Source organism: Oncorhynchus nerka, linkage group LG9a, assembly GCF_034236695.1.
Source record: "Oncorhynchus nerka isolate Pitt River linkage group LG9a, Oner_Uvic_2.0, whole genome shotgun sequence".
Taxonomy (NCBI): Eukaryota; Metazoa; Chordata; class Actinopteri; order Salmoniformes; family Salmonidae; genus Oncorhynchus; species Oncorhynchus nerka.
This window is the reverse complement of record NC_088404.1, coordinates 6,288,805-6,305,572: the sequence shown is the minus strand read 5'-3', so window position 1 is coordinate 6,305,572 and position 16,768 is coordinate 6,288,805. Positions and strand designations below refer to the sequence as shown.

The window sequence follows — 16,768 nt, the reverse complement described above, 5'->3', positions numbered from 1 at the left end:
AATGATAATGTGTTGTTTCTCAGAAACCTCCCCTTTAATTGATCTGTGTTCAGTCCTTGAAGATTAGAGCTGAACCTCTCAGAAACCTCCCCTTTAATTGATCTGTGTTCAGTCCTTGAAGATTAGAGCTGAACCTCTCAGAAACCTCCCCTTTAATTGATCTGTGTTCAGTCCTTGAAGATTAGAGCTGAACCTCTCAGAAACCTCCCCTTTAATTGATCTGTGTTCAGTCCTTGAAGATTAGAGCTGAACCTCTCAGAAACCTCCCCTTTAATTGATTCATTCTCTGATTTTGGGGGATTTTCTGTAGTTTCTGTAATTTTGTTAATTTAAATTGTTTTAAAAACATAGTTTTCCAAATGAGATTTACAAGTTTTCAACTTAATTTGCCATGTGTAATGATTGATACATTGGAAATCTTATTCACCCGAGCTCTGACCAAATACCTGTAACTAGCTAGTTCCTACTAGTATTAATGTCTCTATATTCCATCCAACTCCCCTGCAGATGTACAAGAAGGATCTGTACAGTCTGGAGGAACCAGTGAGAGTGAACCACGGCGGCATGAAGTCGTCTCTGAGCTACACCCACCAGCCCTACCAGGACCAACAGCCACACCGCCAGTACGACCACCCGCCTTACGGCTACTGTAGCGACGGGGGGGGCTACGCCGAACCAAAGCAGCCTCCCCAGGGGAACTTTGACCCTCACACTCCTCACCTGCACTACAACAACCGTGTGCCTCAACACTTCGAAGACGGCCAGTGGCCCCCCTACGACCAGCAGACCTCTTCCCCCCAGCCCCCGGGGTATCAGCCTGGCCCGGGCCACCAGCAGGGCTACACTCCCAGGGGGACCACCCCCTACGAGGACGGCCCAGTCAGGGACTACAGCCCCCCCCAGCCCTGCTACGATGAGGCACCGGCGGGGATGCAGGGCTACGACGGCAGGCCTCGTCACGGTAAAACTCCGGGGCCTATGCGGTACGATGAACCGCCTCCCCCGCCCTCGGCTGGCCCTTACGACGCTCGCTCCCCTTACGAGTCCGAGTCCCCTCACTGCTACCCCGTAAGCTCGCCCCGCTCCCCAGACCCCCCCAAGCAGTATTACGGAGACTCTGCTCCTGGCCTGAGACCCTCCTATAACCCAGGACCTCCCAGCCGGGGCGGTGGCTACAACCGTGAACCTCTAATGACCTCTGACCCGCCCCTGCCCCCTCCCAAACCTGAACCCTTGGCCTCCCCAGGAGAGATGGGAGTAAACGCGGGGTCCAAGCCCCCGGGGGAGGAGGAAAGGGACGACCCGGCCATGAAGCCCCAATCGGTGCTCAACAGGGTCAAGATGTTTGAGAATAAAAGGTCGTTGTCTGTTGACCGGGCCAAGGAGGCTGACGACTCTACCGTGACGAGGGTAGGTGTACGACACGGCCAAACACCTAGACAGCATGCTTATAATGTATGTCTGGGGTAGGGCTGTTACAATAACCTTATTACCACTACACCAGTGGTCACTAGTTATGATGGTAGTCAAATTCCATATGACCGTTTAGTCACGGTAATTAGGCTTCTCCAAGCTCTGATGCTGCTGATGGTCATTAGTAGCCTGCTAAACTTGCTAACTGCCTGGTACTCAGCACTCTATTTGTCCTTCTAAACACTCTGATATCAATGTTAATGTGAATGGGAAATCTAATAAAACACTTCATGAGAGCCCATGAGCTCATGTTGCGCAACATTTCTATAGGCTATGCAATTGCTTGAGAAAACCGAGTGATGGCCTCTACTAAAAAGAGGAGGATCACATCAGCTTTCTATAGGCTAGGCATACTATATTTATTTCTCAACTTTCCTAATATTAAACACGTTGCTTCTCTTTACAACAGGAGTATAGTCTACCTGGCTGGCAAGAAAACGGAAAAGCTCGTCCTCGTATTTGATATTTAAGTGCATTTCTCCACTGTCCCTGTTTTGGGACAGGTGCACGATAAAGGTCCATTCTAACTCCAAACAAATTTCACACGTATATTATTTAGTAAATGTAAAGATTAAATCAAGAATAGTCTGATGGGTGACAATATTAGCCTATCACTTGTGAATGATGCCCAGCCTGTGTGCAGTAAGGCAAGAAACTCATGTCTTTTGGTAGCGAATTTTTCAAATCATAGTTGCATACCTTATGAAGTCTATATTGGGCTTTATTAGACTTTTTAAAATGTAGCCGTTCCAAAGGTCTGCATCAGTGGCTTGTAGTCTGTGTGTGGAAGCCAGGAGATGCTAAATGGGTTTACGTTAATTAACTGTCAATTACTGTGAGACGAGCAGTTATTTGCTTGACAATCACCGGCTGATGAAATGTCATGACGACCACAGCCCTAGTCTGGGGTTCTCCACTAGGACACTTAGCCTATCTACAGGGGCTACTTAGAAAGAACATACACCAGACCTAATAATCAGTGACACATAGGGGATTCAAATCAAATCAAATGTATTTATAAAGCCCTTCTTACATCAGCTGATATCTCAAAGTGCTGTACAGAAACCCAGCCTGAAACCCCAAACAGCAAGCAATGCAGGTGTAGAAGCACAGATTATTCTGGCAGAGCAACATGTGATTGGGGTAATGAACCCCTGATGAATGTGATTGGATACCAAGATAACATGTGATTGGGGTAATGAACCCCTGATGAATGTGATTGGATACCAAGATAACATGTGATTGGGGTAATGAACCCCTGATGAATGTGATTGGATACCAAGATAACATGTGATTGGGGGTAATGAACCCCTGATGAATGTGATTGGATACCAAGATAACATGTGATTGGGGTAATGAACCCCTGATGAATGTGATTGGATACCAAGATAACATGTGATTGGGGTAATGAACCCCTGATGAATGTGATTGGATATCAAGATAACATGTGATTGGGGTAATGAACCCCTGATGAATGTGATTGGATACCAAGATAACATGTGAGGTAGTGTAGTTGTTTCCCACTATATATTCAAGCTGCAAAGTCAAAATGGGCTATATTGTAAAAATGTATTAAAAACATTTAATTTAGGATTTGGCATAATGTTAGCAGAGTGGTTAAGGTCAAGGTTTGGTTTCAAATCATATTTTAAGAAGAGAAATTGTAAAATTTCGGTGCTTCTCACTTTGCAACTTGGCCAGATAGTGGCAACCTGTGTAGATACAATAGTCAGGTTTAACTTCCGGTCTGTCTGGTGTTCCAGCCTGCAGACCTGCCCAGACCTGTGACTGCACCTGGGCCTGTCCCCAAAGCCAACTCCCTCAGCAACCTGGAGCAGGGAAAGGCTACTTACAGGTACACACACCACACACACACACACACACACTGTAGACACACCACACACACACACACTGTAGACACACCACACACACACACACACTGTAGACACACCACACACACACACACTGTAGACACACCACACACACACACACAGTAGACACACCACACACACCGTAGACACACCACACACACACACACACCGTAGACACACCACACACACACCGTAGACACACCACACACACACCGTAGACACACCACACACACCGTAGACACACCACACACACACACCTGTTGACACACCACACACACCATACACACACAAACCACAACACTCTACCCTGGTGCTACTAACGCCAAGGTCATGGGTTCAACTCCTGAAAGGACCACATACTGTACTAGAAATGTTACATTGGATGTACAAAACATTAAGAACACCTTCCTTATATTGAGTTGCACTCCCTTTTGCCCTCAATTCATCACGGCATGGACTCTACAAGGTGTCGAAAGCGTTCCACAGGGATGCTGGCCCATGTTGACAACAATGCTTCCCACAGTTGTGTCAAGTTGGCTGGATGACCTTTGGGTGGTGGACCATTCTTGATACACACAGGAAACTGATGAACGTGAAAAACCCAGCAGTGTTGCTGTTCTTGACACAAACTGGTGCGCCTGGCATCTACTACCCATTCAAAGGCACTTAAATATTTTTTCTGGCCCATACAATCCATGTCTCAAGGATTAAAAACCCTTCTTTAACCCGCCTCCTCCCCTTCATTTACATGTCTCCTCCCCTTCATCTACATGTCTCCTCCCCTTCATCTACATGTCTCCTTCCCTTCATCTACATGTCTCCTCCCCTTCATCTACACTGATTGAAGTGGATTTAACATAACTTTTCACCTGGATTCACCTGGTCAGGCAGGTGTTCATAATGTTGTGTCCACTCAGCGTGTGCCCCCTGGATCAAATCAATGTCATTTCCAGAGGGGTCTGAAATTATTAACACAATCATGACTGTATAAAATACATCATTAATACAATTGCTCAGAGAAAGATATTTTAACAAGTCATTTTATAATAAGAAAATAATAATTGAACGAGTGAAAAGAGAGCATACCACCAAGACATACCAACCTCTCCTGTTGTTGTTTATGGTGAGAGGTTAGCATGTACTGTGGGTATAATTACCAACCTCTCCTGTTGTTTATGGTGAGAGGTTAGCATGTACTGTGGGTATAATTACCCACCTCTCCTGTTGTTTATGGTGAGAGGTTAGCATGTACTGTGGGTATAATTACCAACCTCTCCTGTTGTTTATGGTGAGAGGTTAGCATGTACTGTGGGTATAATTACCAACCTCTCCTGCTGTTGTTTATGGTGAGAGGTTAGCATGTACTGTGGGTATAATTACCAACCTCTCCTGTTGTTGTTTATGGTGAGAGGTTAGCATGTACTGTGGGTATAATTACCAACCTCTCCTGTTGTTTATGGTGAGAGGTTAGCATGTACTGTGGGTATAATTACCAACCTCTCCTGTTGTTGTTTATGGTGAGAGGTTAGCATGTACTGTGGGTATAATTACCAACCTCTCCTGTTGTTTATGGTGAGAGGTTAGCATGTACTGTGGGTATAATTACCAACCTCTCCTGTTGTTTATGGTGAGAGGTTAGCATGTACTGTGGGTATAATTACCAACCTCTCCTGTTGTTTATGGTAAGAGGTTAGCATGTACTGTGGGTATAATTACCAACCTCTCCTGCTGTTGTTTATGGTGAGAGGTTAGCATGTACTGTGGGTATAATTACCAACCTCTCCTGTTGTTGTTTATGGTGAGAGGTTAGCATGTACTGTGGGTATAATTACCCACCTCTCCTGTTGTTTATGGTGAGAGGTTAGCATGTACTGTGGGTATAATTACCCACCTCTCCTGTTGTTTATGGTGAGAGGTTAGCATGTACTGTGGGTATAATTACCAACCTCTCTTGTTGTTTATGGTGAGAGGTTAGCATGTACTGTGGGTATAATTACCAACCTCTCCTGTTGTTGTTTATGGTGAGAGGTTAGCATGTACTGTGGGTATAATTACCAACCTCTCCTGCTGTTGTTTATGGTGAGAGGTTAGCATGTACTGTTTAATTACCAACCTCTCCTGGTTTATGGTGAGAGGTTAGCATGTACTGTGGGTATAATTACCAACCTCTCCTGTTGTTTATGGTGAGAGGTTAGCATGTACTGTGGGTATAATTACCAACCTCTCCTGTTGTTGTTTATGGTGAGAGGTTAGCATGTACTGTGGGTATAATTACCAACCTCTCTTGTTGTTTATGGTGAGAGGTTAGCATGTACTGTGGGTATAATTACCAACCTCTCCTGTTGTTGTTTATGGTGAGAGGTTAGCATGTACTGTGGGTATAATTACCAACCTCTCTTGTTGTTTATGGTGAGAGGTTAGCATGTACTGTGGGTATAATTACCAACCTCTCCTGTTGTTTATGGTGAGAGGTTAGCATGTACTGTGGGTATAATTACCAACCTCTCCTGTTGTTTATGGTGAGAGGTTAGCATGTACTGTGGGTATAATTACCAACCTCTCCTGTTGTTTATGGTGAGAGGTTAGCATGTACTGTGGGTATAATTACCAACCTCTCCTGTTGTTGTTTATGGTGAGAGGTTAGCATGTACTGTGGATATAATTACCAACCTCTCCTGTTGTTTATGGTGAGAGGTTAGCATGTACTGTGGGTATAATTACCAACCTCTCCTGTTGTTGTTTATGGTGAGAGGTTAGCATGTACTGTGGGTATAATTACCAACCTCTCCTGTTGTTTATGGTGAGAGGTTAGCATGTACTGTGGGTATAATTACCAACCTCTCCTGTTGTTTATGGTAAGAGGTTAGCATGTACTGTGGGTATAATTACCAACCTCTCCTGCTGTTGTTTATGGTGAGAGGTTAGCATGTACTGTGGGTATAATTACCAACCTCTCCTGTTGTTGTTTATGGTGAGAGGTTAGCATGTACTGTGGGTATAATTACCCACCTCTCCTGTTGTTTATGGTGAGAGGTTAGCATGTACTGTGGGTATAATTACCCACCTCTCCTGTTGTTTATGGTGAGAGGTTAGCATGTACTGTGGGTATAATTACCAACCTCTCTTGTTGTTTATGGTGAGAGGTTAGCATGTACTGTGGGTATAATTACCAACCTCTCCTGTTGTTGTTTATGGTGAGAGGTTAGCATGTACTGTGGGTATAATTACCAACCTCTCCTGCTGTTGTTTATGGTGAGAGGTTAGCATGTACTGTGGGTATAATTACCAACCTCTCCTGTTGTTTATGGTGAGAGGTTAGCATGTACTGTGGGTATAATTACCAACCTCTCCTGTTGTTTATGGTGAGAGGTTAGCATGTACTGTGGGTATAATTACCAACCTCTCCTGTTGTTTATGGTGAGAGGTTAGCATGTACTGTGGGTATAATTACCAACCTCTCCTGTTGTTGTTTATGGTGAGAGGTTAGCATGTACTGTGGGTATAATTACCAACCTCTCCTGTTGTTGTTTATGGTGAGAGGTTAGCATGTACTGTGGGTATAATTACCAACCTCTCTTGTTGTTTATGGTGAGAGGTTAGCATGTACTGTGGGTATAATTACCAACCTCTCCTGTTGTTTATGGTGAGAGGTTAGCATGTACTGTGGGTATAATTACCAACCTCTCCTGTTGTTTATGGTGAGAGGTTAGCATGTACTGTGGGTATAATTACCAACCTCTCCTGTTGTTTATGGTGAGAGGTTAGCATGTACTGTGGGTATAATTACCAACCTCTCCTGTTGTTGTTTATGGTGAGAGGTTAGCATGTACTGTGGATATAATTACCAACCTCTCCTGTTGTTTATGGTGAGAGGTTAGCATGTACTGTGGGTATAATTACCAACCTCTCCTGTTGTTTATGGTGAGAGGTTAGCATGTACTGTGGGTATAATTACCAACCTCTCCTGTTGTTTATGGTGAGAGGTTAGCATGTACTGTGGGTATAATTACCAACCTCTCCTGTTGTTGTTTATGGTGAGAGGTTAGCATGTACTGTGGATATAATTACCAACCTCTCCTGTTGTTTATGGTGAGAGGTTAGCATGTACTGTGGGTATAATTACCAACCTCTCCTGTTGTTTATGGTGAGAGGTTAGCATGTACTGTGGGTATAATTACCAACCTCTCCTGTTGTTTATGGTGAGAGGTTAGCATGTACTGTGGGTATAATTACCAACCTCTCCTGTTGTTTATGGTGAGAGGTTAGCATGTACTGTGGGTATAATTACCAACCTCTCCTGTTGTTGTTTATGGTGAGAGGTTAGCATGTACTGTGGGTATAATTACCAACCTCTCCTGTTGTTTATGGTGAGAGGTTAGCATGTACTGTGGGTATAATTACCAACCTCTCCTGTTGTTTATGGTGAGAGGTTAGCATGTACTGTGGGTATAATTACCAACCTCTCCTGTTGTTTATGGTGAGAGGTTAGCATGTACTGTGGGTATAATTACCACATTTTCATTCAGGATGATCCACATTAACATATTATCTTCTTATTTACAATAAAAAGTGACTCCAAATTGATGCATTTATTCACCATTTAATTTCTATTGGGCACAAAATAATCTGAAACACAACCAAAAACTAACTGCATACAACCGGTTTGTAGAGTCGTAAACTTGATGTGTGCTAAGAATATGGGACCAAATACTACACTTTCGACTACTTTATTTCTAAGAATCTTTAGGGATTTCAATCATTTTGACCCTATATGACTTGTTACACAAAATGTATTGGTATAAAATAATATGAAAACAAACAAATGGCAAACTTTATACAGTCATTACTGCTCATCTTTATCGAGGTCGTCAATTTTGGACCCCTGTGTGTGTGTGTGTGTGTGTGTGTGTGTGTGTGTGCGTGCGTGCGAGTGATATTTATATAAATTAATAAAACGAGGTGGGTAAAGGATGATGCTGAGATTTGTCCTTTCCGAGAGGAAGGAAATCTACCTGGTTAATTTATCAGAGTCGACCCCAGAGCTCCACCTAGTGGACATGTTCCACAGTGCAACGACCAGTATGTGAAACACAGATTCAACCCACTGAGCACAGTGATGTAATGTGAACACTATCTAGTGTCTCTGTCTATCAATTCAATTGAAAGGGGCTTTATTGGCATGGGAAACATATGTTTACATTGCCAAAGTAAGTGAAATAGATAATAAACAAAAAGTGAAAAACAAAAAATAAACAGTAAATATCACTCACAAGTTCCAAAAGAATAAAGACATTTCAATTGTCCTTATGTCTATATAGAGTGTTGTAACGATGTGCAAGTAGGGAATACAAAAGGGAAAATAAATCAACATAAATATGGGTTGTATTTACAATGGTGTTCGTTCTTCACAAGCTGACCTTTTCTTGTGGCAACAGGTCACAAATGTTGCTGCTGTGATGGCACACTGTGGTATTTCACCCAGTAGATATGGGAGTTTATCAAAATTGGATTTGTTTTCTAATTCTTTGTGGGTCTGTGTAATCTGAGGGAAATATGTCTCTCTAATATGGTCATACATTTGGCAGGAGGTTAGGAAGTGCAGCTCAGTTTCCACCTCATTTTGTGGGCAGTGAGCACATAGCCTGTCTTCTCTTGAGAGCCATGTCTGCCTACGGCGGCCTTTCTCAATAGCAAGGCTATGCTCACTGAGTCTGTACATAGTCAAAGCTTTCCTTAATTTTGGGTCAGTCACAGCTGTCAGGTATTCTGCCGCTGTGTACTCTCTGTGTAGGGCCAAATAGCATTCTATAGTTTGCTCAGTTTTTTTGTCAATTCTTTCTAATTAGTCAAGTAATTATCTTTTTGTTTTTTCATGATTTGATTGGGTCTAATTGTGCTGCTGTCCTGGGTCTCTGTGGTGTCTGTTTGTTTGTGAACAGAGCCCCAGGACCAGCTTGCTTAGGGGACTCTTCTCCAGGTTAATCTCTCTGTAGGTGATGGCTTTGTTATGGAAGGTTTGGGAATCGCTTCCTTCTAGGTGGTTATAGAATTTAACGTCTCTTTTCTGGATTTTGATTATTAGTGGTATCAACCTAATTCTGCTCTGCATGCATTATTTGGTGTTTTACGTTGTACACAGAGGATATTTTTTGAGATTTCTGCATGCAGAGTTTAAATTTGGTGTTTGTCCCATTTAATGAGTTCTTGGTTGGTAAGCGGACCCCAGACCTCTCCCTCTCCCCCTCACTCTGGTCGGTGTTACTAATTCTGAATGTCTGACCGTCTGTCCCTCTGTTATCAATGTCTGTCCTTCGCTCTACTTTCTCCTGTGTGGCTCTCTAACTGCCCGTCTCTCACTCTACTTTGTGGAATGGATTCGTAAGTGTATAAAGGTTTTGGGGTCAATTCCATTTTAATTCCAGTGAAATCAGGAAGAACACTGACGTTCTAATTACAATTCTCCATTTGGAACATTTTGTTATGTGGGTTTTATTTTCTGAATTGAAATGGAATTGAGCCCAACTCTGATGTGTCTCATCTCTCCCTCAGAGCCCCCGAGTCCCAGAATCCCCCTGGGGCTAAACCCCTGGACCACTGCGATGCTGACGAGGATGAGGAGTACTACAGGAAACAGCTGTCCTACTTTGACCGACGCAGCTTCGACAGCAAGGCCATGAACCCCAGCCCTGGCGTCAACCGCTTCCCACCACAGACCCAGCTGGCTTACCCTTACAACAGGTATACTATATTACCCATAACCAACTACAAACAGGTAAACTACACTACCCAGAACTCCTAGAACCATTTCCTTTACAGCAGACCCAGCTGGCTTGCCCCCACAACCCTACCCAAATCAACAGCTAGCCCCAAGGCGCGTGTACTATAGATCTGAGAGGATAAGTACAATCACTATGGTCACTGCCCGGAGGTCAGGCTGACTGCCAGGAGGTCATGCTGACTGCCAGGAGGTCAGGCTGACTGCCTGGAGGTCAGGCTGACTGCCTGGCGGTCAGGCTGACTGCCTGGAGGTCAGGCTGACTGCCAGGAGGTCAGGCTGACTGCCTGGAGGTCAGGCTGACTGCCAGGAGGTCATGCTGACTGCCAGGAGGTCATGCTGACTGCCCGGAGGTCAGGCTGACTGCCAGGAGGTCAGGCTGACTGCCAGGAGGTCAGGCTGACCGCGTTTGAGGGGATCAAGTCCTGAGGCAGAACTGCTAATCTTGATCACATGAGTTGTGTGAAAAAGTGACAGTGATTTGTAGATGAAATGATTCTGCCCAATTCGACTGTGACGTTGTTGATCTTTAAACACACCCTCTGTTTGTGTCTGTGCTTTAGGGCCGAGTCTGTGGAGAAGGTGAGCCCGGTAGAGAAGAGGTACGAGCCCCTCCCCCAGATCAGCCCTGTGTCTCAGTACGGACCACCCAGTCCTGCTGTACCACCCAACAGCCTGCCTAAACTCATCCCCAACGACGGTAAGAATAGATGTCTCAGGGGATCTCTACCTTTAACAGAACACTAAGTGTTATCTAATATTAGTGGAGCCACCTCCATCAAAGACAGTGATATGTTTGTTAAAGAGCACTGTGGTAGCTAAAAGTACTTAGAATTAAGTTGACATCTTTAAGTGTAATAGTTTCTGGCTGTATGTAGGTACTCACATCCCTAGTTGACCTCTGGCTTTATGTAGGTACTCACATCCCTAGTTGACCTCTGGCTGAATGTAGGTACTCACATCCCTAGTTGACCTCTGGCTTTATGTAGGTACTCACATCCCTAGTTGACCTCTGGCTTAATGTAGGTACTCACATCCCCAGTTGACCTCTGGCTGGCTGTATGTAGGTACTCACATCCCTAGTTGACCTCTGGCTGTATGTAGGTACTCACATCCCTAGTTGACCTCTGGCTGGCTTTATGTAGGTACTCACATCCCTAGTTGACCTCTGGCTGTAGGTAGGTACTTACATCCCTAGTTGACCTCTGGCTATATGTAGGTACTCACATCCCTAGTTGACCTCTGGCTTTATGTAGGTACTCACATCCCTAGTTGACCTCTGGCTGGCTGTATGTAGGTACTCACATCCCTAGTTGACCTCTGGCTGGCTGTATGTAGGTACTCACATCCCTAGTTGACCTCTGGCTGGCTGTATGTAGGTACTCACATCCCTAGTTGACCTCTGGCTTAATGTAGGTACTCACATCCCTAGTTGACCTCTGGCTTAATGTAGGTGTACTCACATCCCTAGTTGACCTCTGGCTTAATGTAGGTACTCACATCCCTAGTTGACCTCTGGCTTAATGTAGGTATTCACATCCCTAGTTGACCTCTGGCTTAATGTAGGTATTCACATCCCTAGTTGACCTCTGGCTGGCTGTATGTAGGTACTCACATCCCTAGTTGACCTCTGGCTGTATGTAGGTACTCACATCCCTAGTTGACCTCTGGCTGGCTGTATGTAGGTACTCACATCCCTAGTTGACCTCTGGCTGGCTGTATGTAGGTACTCACATCCCTAGTTGACCTCTGGCTGGCTGTATGTAGGTACTCACATCCCTAGTTGACCTCTGGCTTTATGTAGGTACTCACATCCCTAGTTGACCTCTGGCTGGCTGTATGTAGGCACTCACATCCCTAGTTGACCTCTGGCTAAATGTAGGTATTCACATCCCTAGTTGACCTCTGGCTGGCTGTATGTAGGTACTCACATCCCTAATTGACCTCTGGCTTTATGTAGGTACTCACATCCCTAGTAGACCTCTGGCTGGTTGTATGTAGGTACTCACATCCATAGTTGACCTCTGGCTGGCTGTATGTAGGTACTCACGTCTCTTTCCCTCTCTCTCCAGTGAACTCTCACCCCGACCAGCTCCTCAGCTCCTCTCCAAAACTTGACCTCTCTGGTCTCCGCCCCCCTGTCCTCCAGGACCCCCCTTCCCAGCCCTACCTGGCCCAGAGGTCCCCAGTGGGGGTCAACGGCACTGACACACCCCCCAAAACCCCTGGAACCACCCCCACCCCACAAAGCTACAACCGATACGTCCCTAAGCCGTACACCTCCTCAGCCCGGCCCTTTGAGAGGAAGTTTGAAAGCCCCAAGTTCAACCACAACCTCCTCCCCAACGACGGTGGGAAGACAGACCTGATCAGTAGCAGCAACCCTAAACCCAGCGTGGTCAACAACAACAGCAGGACCAAGCCTCCGCTGTCTCCTCAGGCCCTGGACCACGACAGTGGACTGGACACGTTCACACGCACCATGGACAACAGGGGGCCCAAGTACCAGCAGCACAACAATTTAGTCAACAATGCTGTGTCCAAGGCCATACCTGTCAGGTAAGGATGTACCGTTGAAGTGAATTCAGGGGGTTGTGTAACATTGAACAGGACTCGAACTCTGGTCCGGCAGCAGTTAAAGCCAAAAAGATCCGAACATCTTGACAAAATGGGTAGATGTTTGTTTGGCAGGTTGTTTCAGTATGGTAATTTATCTGATACTTCTATCCAGACTTTACTATACACCTTGCACTGTAGTCTGTCTTGTTCTGCCCCTAGCCCCGCCCCCCTACACCCACAAACGGTATATACAGTACTTAATACAAACGGTATATACAGTACTTAATACAAACGGTATATACAGTACTTAATACAAACGGTATATACAGTACTTAATACAAACGGTATATACAGTACTTAATACAAACGGTATATACAGTACTTAATACAAACGGTATATACAGTACTTAATACAAACGGTATATACAGTAGGGTTAGGGTTAGGGTTAGAGCGTGGCTACGTTGGTATAACCCTGTTAGGTAAGGTAATAACCCTGTTAGGTAAGGTAATAACCCTGTTAGGTAAGGTAATACTCTGGTCAGGTAGTAGAGCCTGTTAGGTAAGGTAATACTCTGGTCAGGTAGTAGAACCTGTTAGGTAAGGTAATACTCTGGTCAGGTAGTAGACCCTGTTAGGTAAGGTAATACTCTGGTCAGGTAGTAGAACCTGTTAGGTAAGGTAATACTCTGGTCAGGTAGTAGACCCTGTTAGGTAAGGTAATACTCTGGTCAGGTAGTAGAACCTGTTAGGTAAGGTAATAACCCTGTTAGGTAAGGTAATAACCCTGTTAGGTAAGGTAATAACCCTGTTAGGTAAGGTAATAACCCTGTTAGGTAAGGTAATACTCTGGTCAGGTAGTAGAGCCTGTTAGGTAAGGTAATACTCTGGTCAGGTAGTAGAACCTGTTAGGTAAGGTAATACTCTGGTCAGGTAGTAGACCCTGTTAGGTAAGGTAATACTCTGGTCAGGTAGTAGAACCTGTTAGGTAAGGTAATACTCTGGTCAGGTAGTAGACCCTGTTAGGTAAGGTAATACTCTGGTCAGGTAGTAGAACCTGTTAGGTAAGGTAATACTCTGGTCAGGTAGTAGAGCCTGTTAGGTAAGGTAATACTCTGGTCAGGTAGTAGAACCTGTTAGGTAAGGTAATACTCTGGTCAGGTAGTAGACCCTGTTAGGTAAGGTAATACTCTGGTCAGGTAGTAGAGCCTGTTAGGTAAGGTAATACTCTGGTCAGGTAGTAGAACCTGTTAGGTAAGGTAATACTCTGGTCAGGTAGTAGACCCTGTTAGGTAAGGTAATACTCTGGTCAGGTAGTAGAGCCTGTTAGGTAAGGTAATACTCTGGTCAGGTAGTAGAACCTGTTAGGTAAGGTAATACTCTGGTCAGGTAGTAGAACCTGTTAGGTAAGGTAATACTCTGGTCAGGTAGTAGAGCCTGTTAGGTAAGGTAATACTCTGGTCAGGTAGTAGAACCTGTTAGGTAAGGTAATAACCCTGTTAGGTAAGGTAATACTCTGGTCAGGTAGTAGACCCTGTTAGGTAAGGTAATAACCCTGTTAGGTAAGGTAATACTCTGGTCAGGTAGTAGAACCTGTTAGGTAAGGTAATACTCTGGTCAGGTAGTAGAGCCTGTTAGGTAAGGTAATACTCTGGTCAGGTAGTAGAACCTGTTAGGTAAGGTAATACTCTGGTCAGGTAGTAGAACCTGTTAGGTAAGGTAATACTCTGGTCAGGTAGTAGAACCTGTTAGGTAAGGTAATACTCTGGTCAGGTAGTAGACCCTGTTAGGTAAGGTAATACTCTGGTCAGGTAGTAGAGCCTGTTAGGTAAGGTAATACTCTGGTCAGGTAGTAGAACCTGTTAGGTAAGGTAATACTCTGGTCAGGTAGTAGACCCTGTTAGGTAAGGTAATACTCTGGTCAGGTAGTAGAGCCTGTTAGGTAAGGTAATACTCTGGTCAGGTAGTAGAGCCTGTTAGGTAAGGTAATACTCTGGTCAGGTAGTAGACCCTGTTAGGTAAGGTACTACTCTGGTCAGGTAGTAGAACCTGTTAGGTAAGGTAATACTCTGGTCAGGTAGTAGAGCCTGTTAGGTAAGGTAATACTCTGGTCAGGTAGTAGAGCCTGTTAGGTAAGGTAATACTCTGGTCAGGTAGTAGAGCCTGTTAGGTAAGGTAATATTCTGGTCAGGTAGTAGACCCTGTTAGGTAAGGTACTACTCTGGTCAGGTAGTAGAACCTGTTAGGTAAGGTACTACTCTGGTCAGGTAGTAGACCCTGTTAGGTAAGGTAATACTCTGGTCAGGTAGTAGACCCTGTTAGGTAAGGGGGATGAGGTAATACTCTGGTAGTAGTAGAGCCTGTTAGGTAAGGGGGATGAGGTAATACTCTGGTCAGGTAGTAGACCCTGTTAGGTAAGGTAATACTCTGGTCAGGTAGTAGAACCTGTTAGGTAAGGTACTACTCTGGTCAGGTAGTAGAACCTGTTAGGTAAGGTACTACTCTGGTCAGGTAGTAGACCCTGTTAGGTAAGGTAATACTCTGGTCAGGTAGTAGACCCTGTTAGGTAAGGGGGATGAGGTAATACTCTGGTAGTAGTAGAGCCTGTTAGGTAAGGGGGATGAGGTAATACTCTGGTCAGGTAGTAGACCCTGTTAGGTAAGGTAATACTCTGGTCAGGTAGTAGAACCTGTTAGGTAAGGTAATACTCTGGTCAGGTAGTAGAGCCTGTTAGGTAAGGTAATACTCTGGTCATATAGTAGACCCTGTTAGGTAAGGTAATACTCTGGTCAGGTAGTAGACCCTGTTAGGTAAGGTAATACTCTGGTCAGGTAGTAGAACCTGTTAGGTAAGGTAATACTCTGGTCAGGTAGTAGAACCTGTTAGGTAAGGTAATACTCTGGTCAGGTAGTAGAGCCTGTTAGGTAAGGTAATACTCTGGTCAGGTAGTAGACCCTGTTAGGTAAGGTAATACTCTGGTCAGGTAGTAGAGCCTGTTAGGTAAGGTAATATTCTGGTCAGGTAGTAGAGCCTGTTAGGTAAGGTAATACTCTGGTCAGGTAGTAGACCCTGTTAGGTAAGGTAATACTCTGGTCAGGTAGTAGACCCTGTTAGGTAAGGGGGATGAGGTAATACTCTGGTCAGGTAGTAGAGCCTGTTAGGTAAGGTAATACTCTGGTCAGGTAGTAGACCCTGTTAGGTAAGGTAATACTCTGGTCAGGTAGTAGAGCCTGTTAGGTAAGGTAATACTCTGGTCAGGTAGTAGACCCTGTTAGGTAAGGGGGATGAGGTAATAATCTGGTCAGGTAGTAGAGCCTGTTAGGTAAGGGGGATGAGGTAATAATCTGGTCAGGTAGTAGAGCCTGTTAGGTAAGGTAATAATCTGGTCAGGTAGTAGAGCCTGTTAGGTAAGGTAATACTCTGGTCAGGTAGTAGAGCCTGTTAGGTAAGGTACTACTCTGGTCAGGTAGTAGAGCCTGTTAGATAAGGTAATACTCTGGTCAGGTAGTAGAGCCTGTTAGATAAGGTAATACTCTGGTCAGGTAGTAGAGCCTGTTAGGTAAGGTAATACTCTGGTCAGGTAGTAGACCCTGTTAGATAAGGTAATACTCTGGTCAGGTAGTAGACCCTGTTAGGTAAGGTAATACTCTGGTCAGATAGTAGACCCTGTTAGGTAAGGTAATACTCTGGTCAGGTAGTAGAGCCTGTTAGGTAAGGTAATACTCTGGTCAGGTAGTAGACCCTGTTAGGTAAGGTAATACACTGGTCAGGTAGTAGAGCCTGTTAGGTAAGGTAATACTCTGGTCAGGTAGTAGAGCCTGTTAGATAAGGGGGATGAGGTAATACTCAGGTCAGGTAGTAGAGCCTGTTAGGTAAGGTAATAATCTGGTCAGGTAGTAGACCCTGTTAGGTAAGGTAATAACCCTGTTAGGTAAGGTAATACTCTGGTCAGGTAGTAGACCCTGTTAGGTAAGGGGGATGAGGTAATAAACTGGTCAGGTAGTAGAGCCTGTTAGGTAAGGTAATACTCTGGTCAGGTAGTAGACCCTGTTAGGTAAGGTAATACTCTGGTCAGGTAGTAGACCCTGTTAG

The 16,768-nt window shown here is 44.7% G+C and overlaps 1 protein-coding gene across 6 annotated transcripts in view; it reads left to right on the top strand.

Moving 5' to 3' along the window:
- Positions 1 to 16,768, top strand: part of LOC115123518 (tight junction protein ZO-1-like) — a 224,165-nt gene that overhangs the window by 194,640 nt on the left and 12,757 nt on the right. For all 6 annotated transcript variants that reach the window (XM_065022267.1, XM_065022266.1, XM_065022265.1 and 3 more), the window contains 5 exons: positions 508 to 1,410; positions 3,237 to 3,328; positions 9,894 to 10,082; positions 10,683 to 10,819; positions 12,192 to 12,678. In XM_065022267.1, coding sequence (XP_064878339.1) covers positions 508 to 1,410; positions 3,237 to 3,328; positions 9,894 to 10,082; positions 10,683 to 10,819; positions 12,192 to 12,678 — 1,808 coding nt within the window. The remainder of the gene's footprint in view (positions 1 to 507; positions 1,411 to 3,236; positions 3,329 to 9,893; positions 10,083 to 10,682; positions 10,820 to 12,191; positions 12,679 to 16,768) is intronic.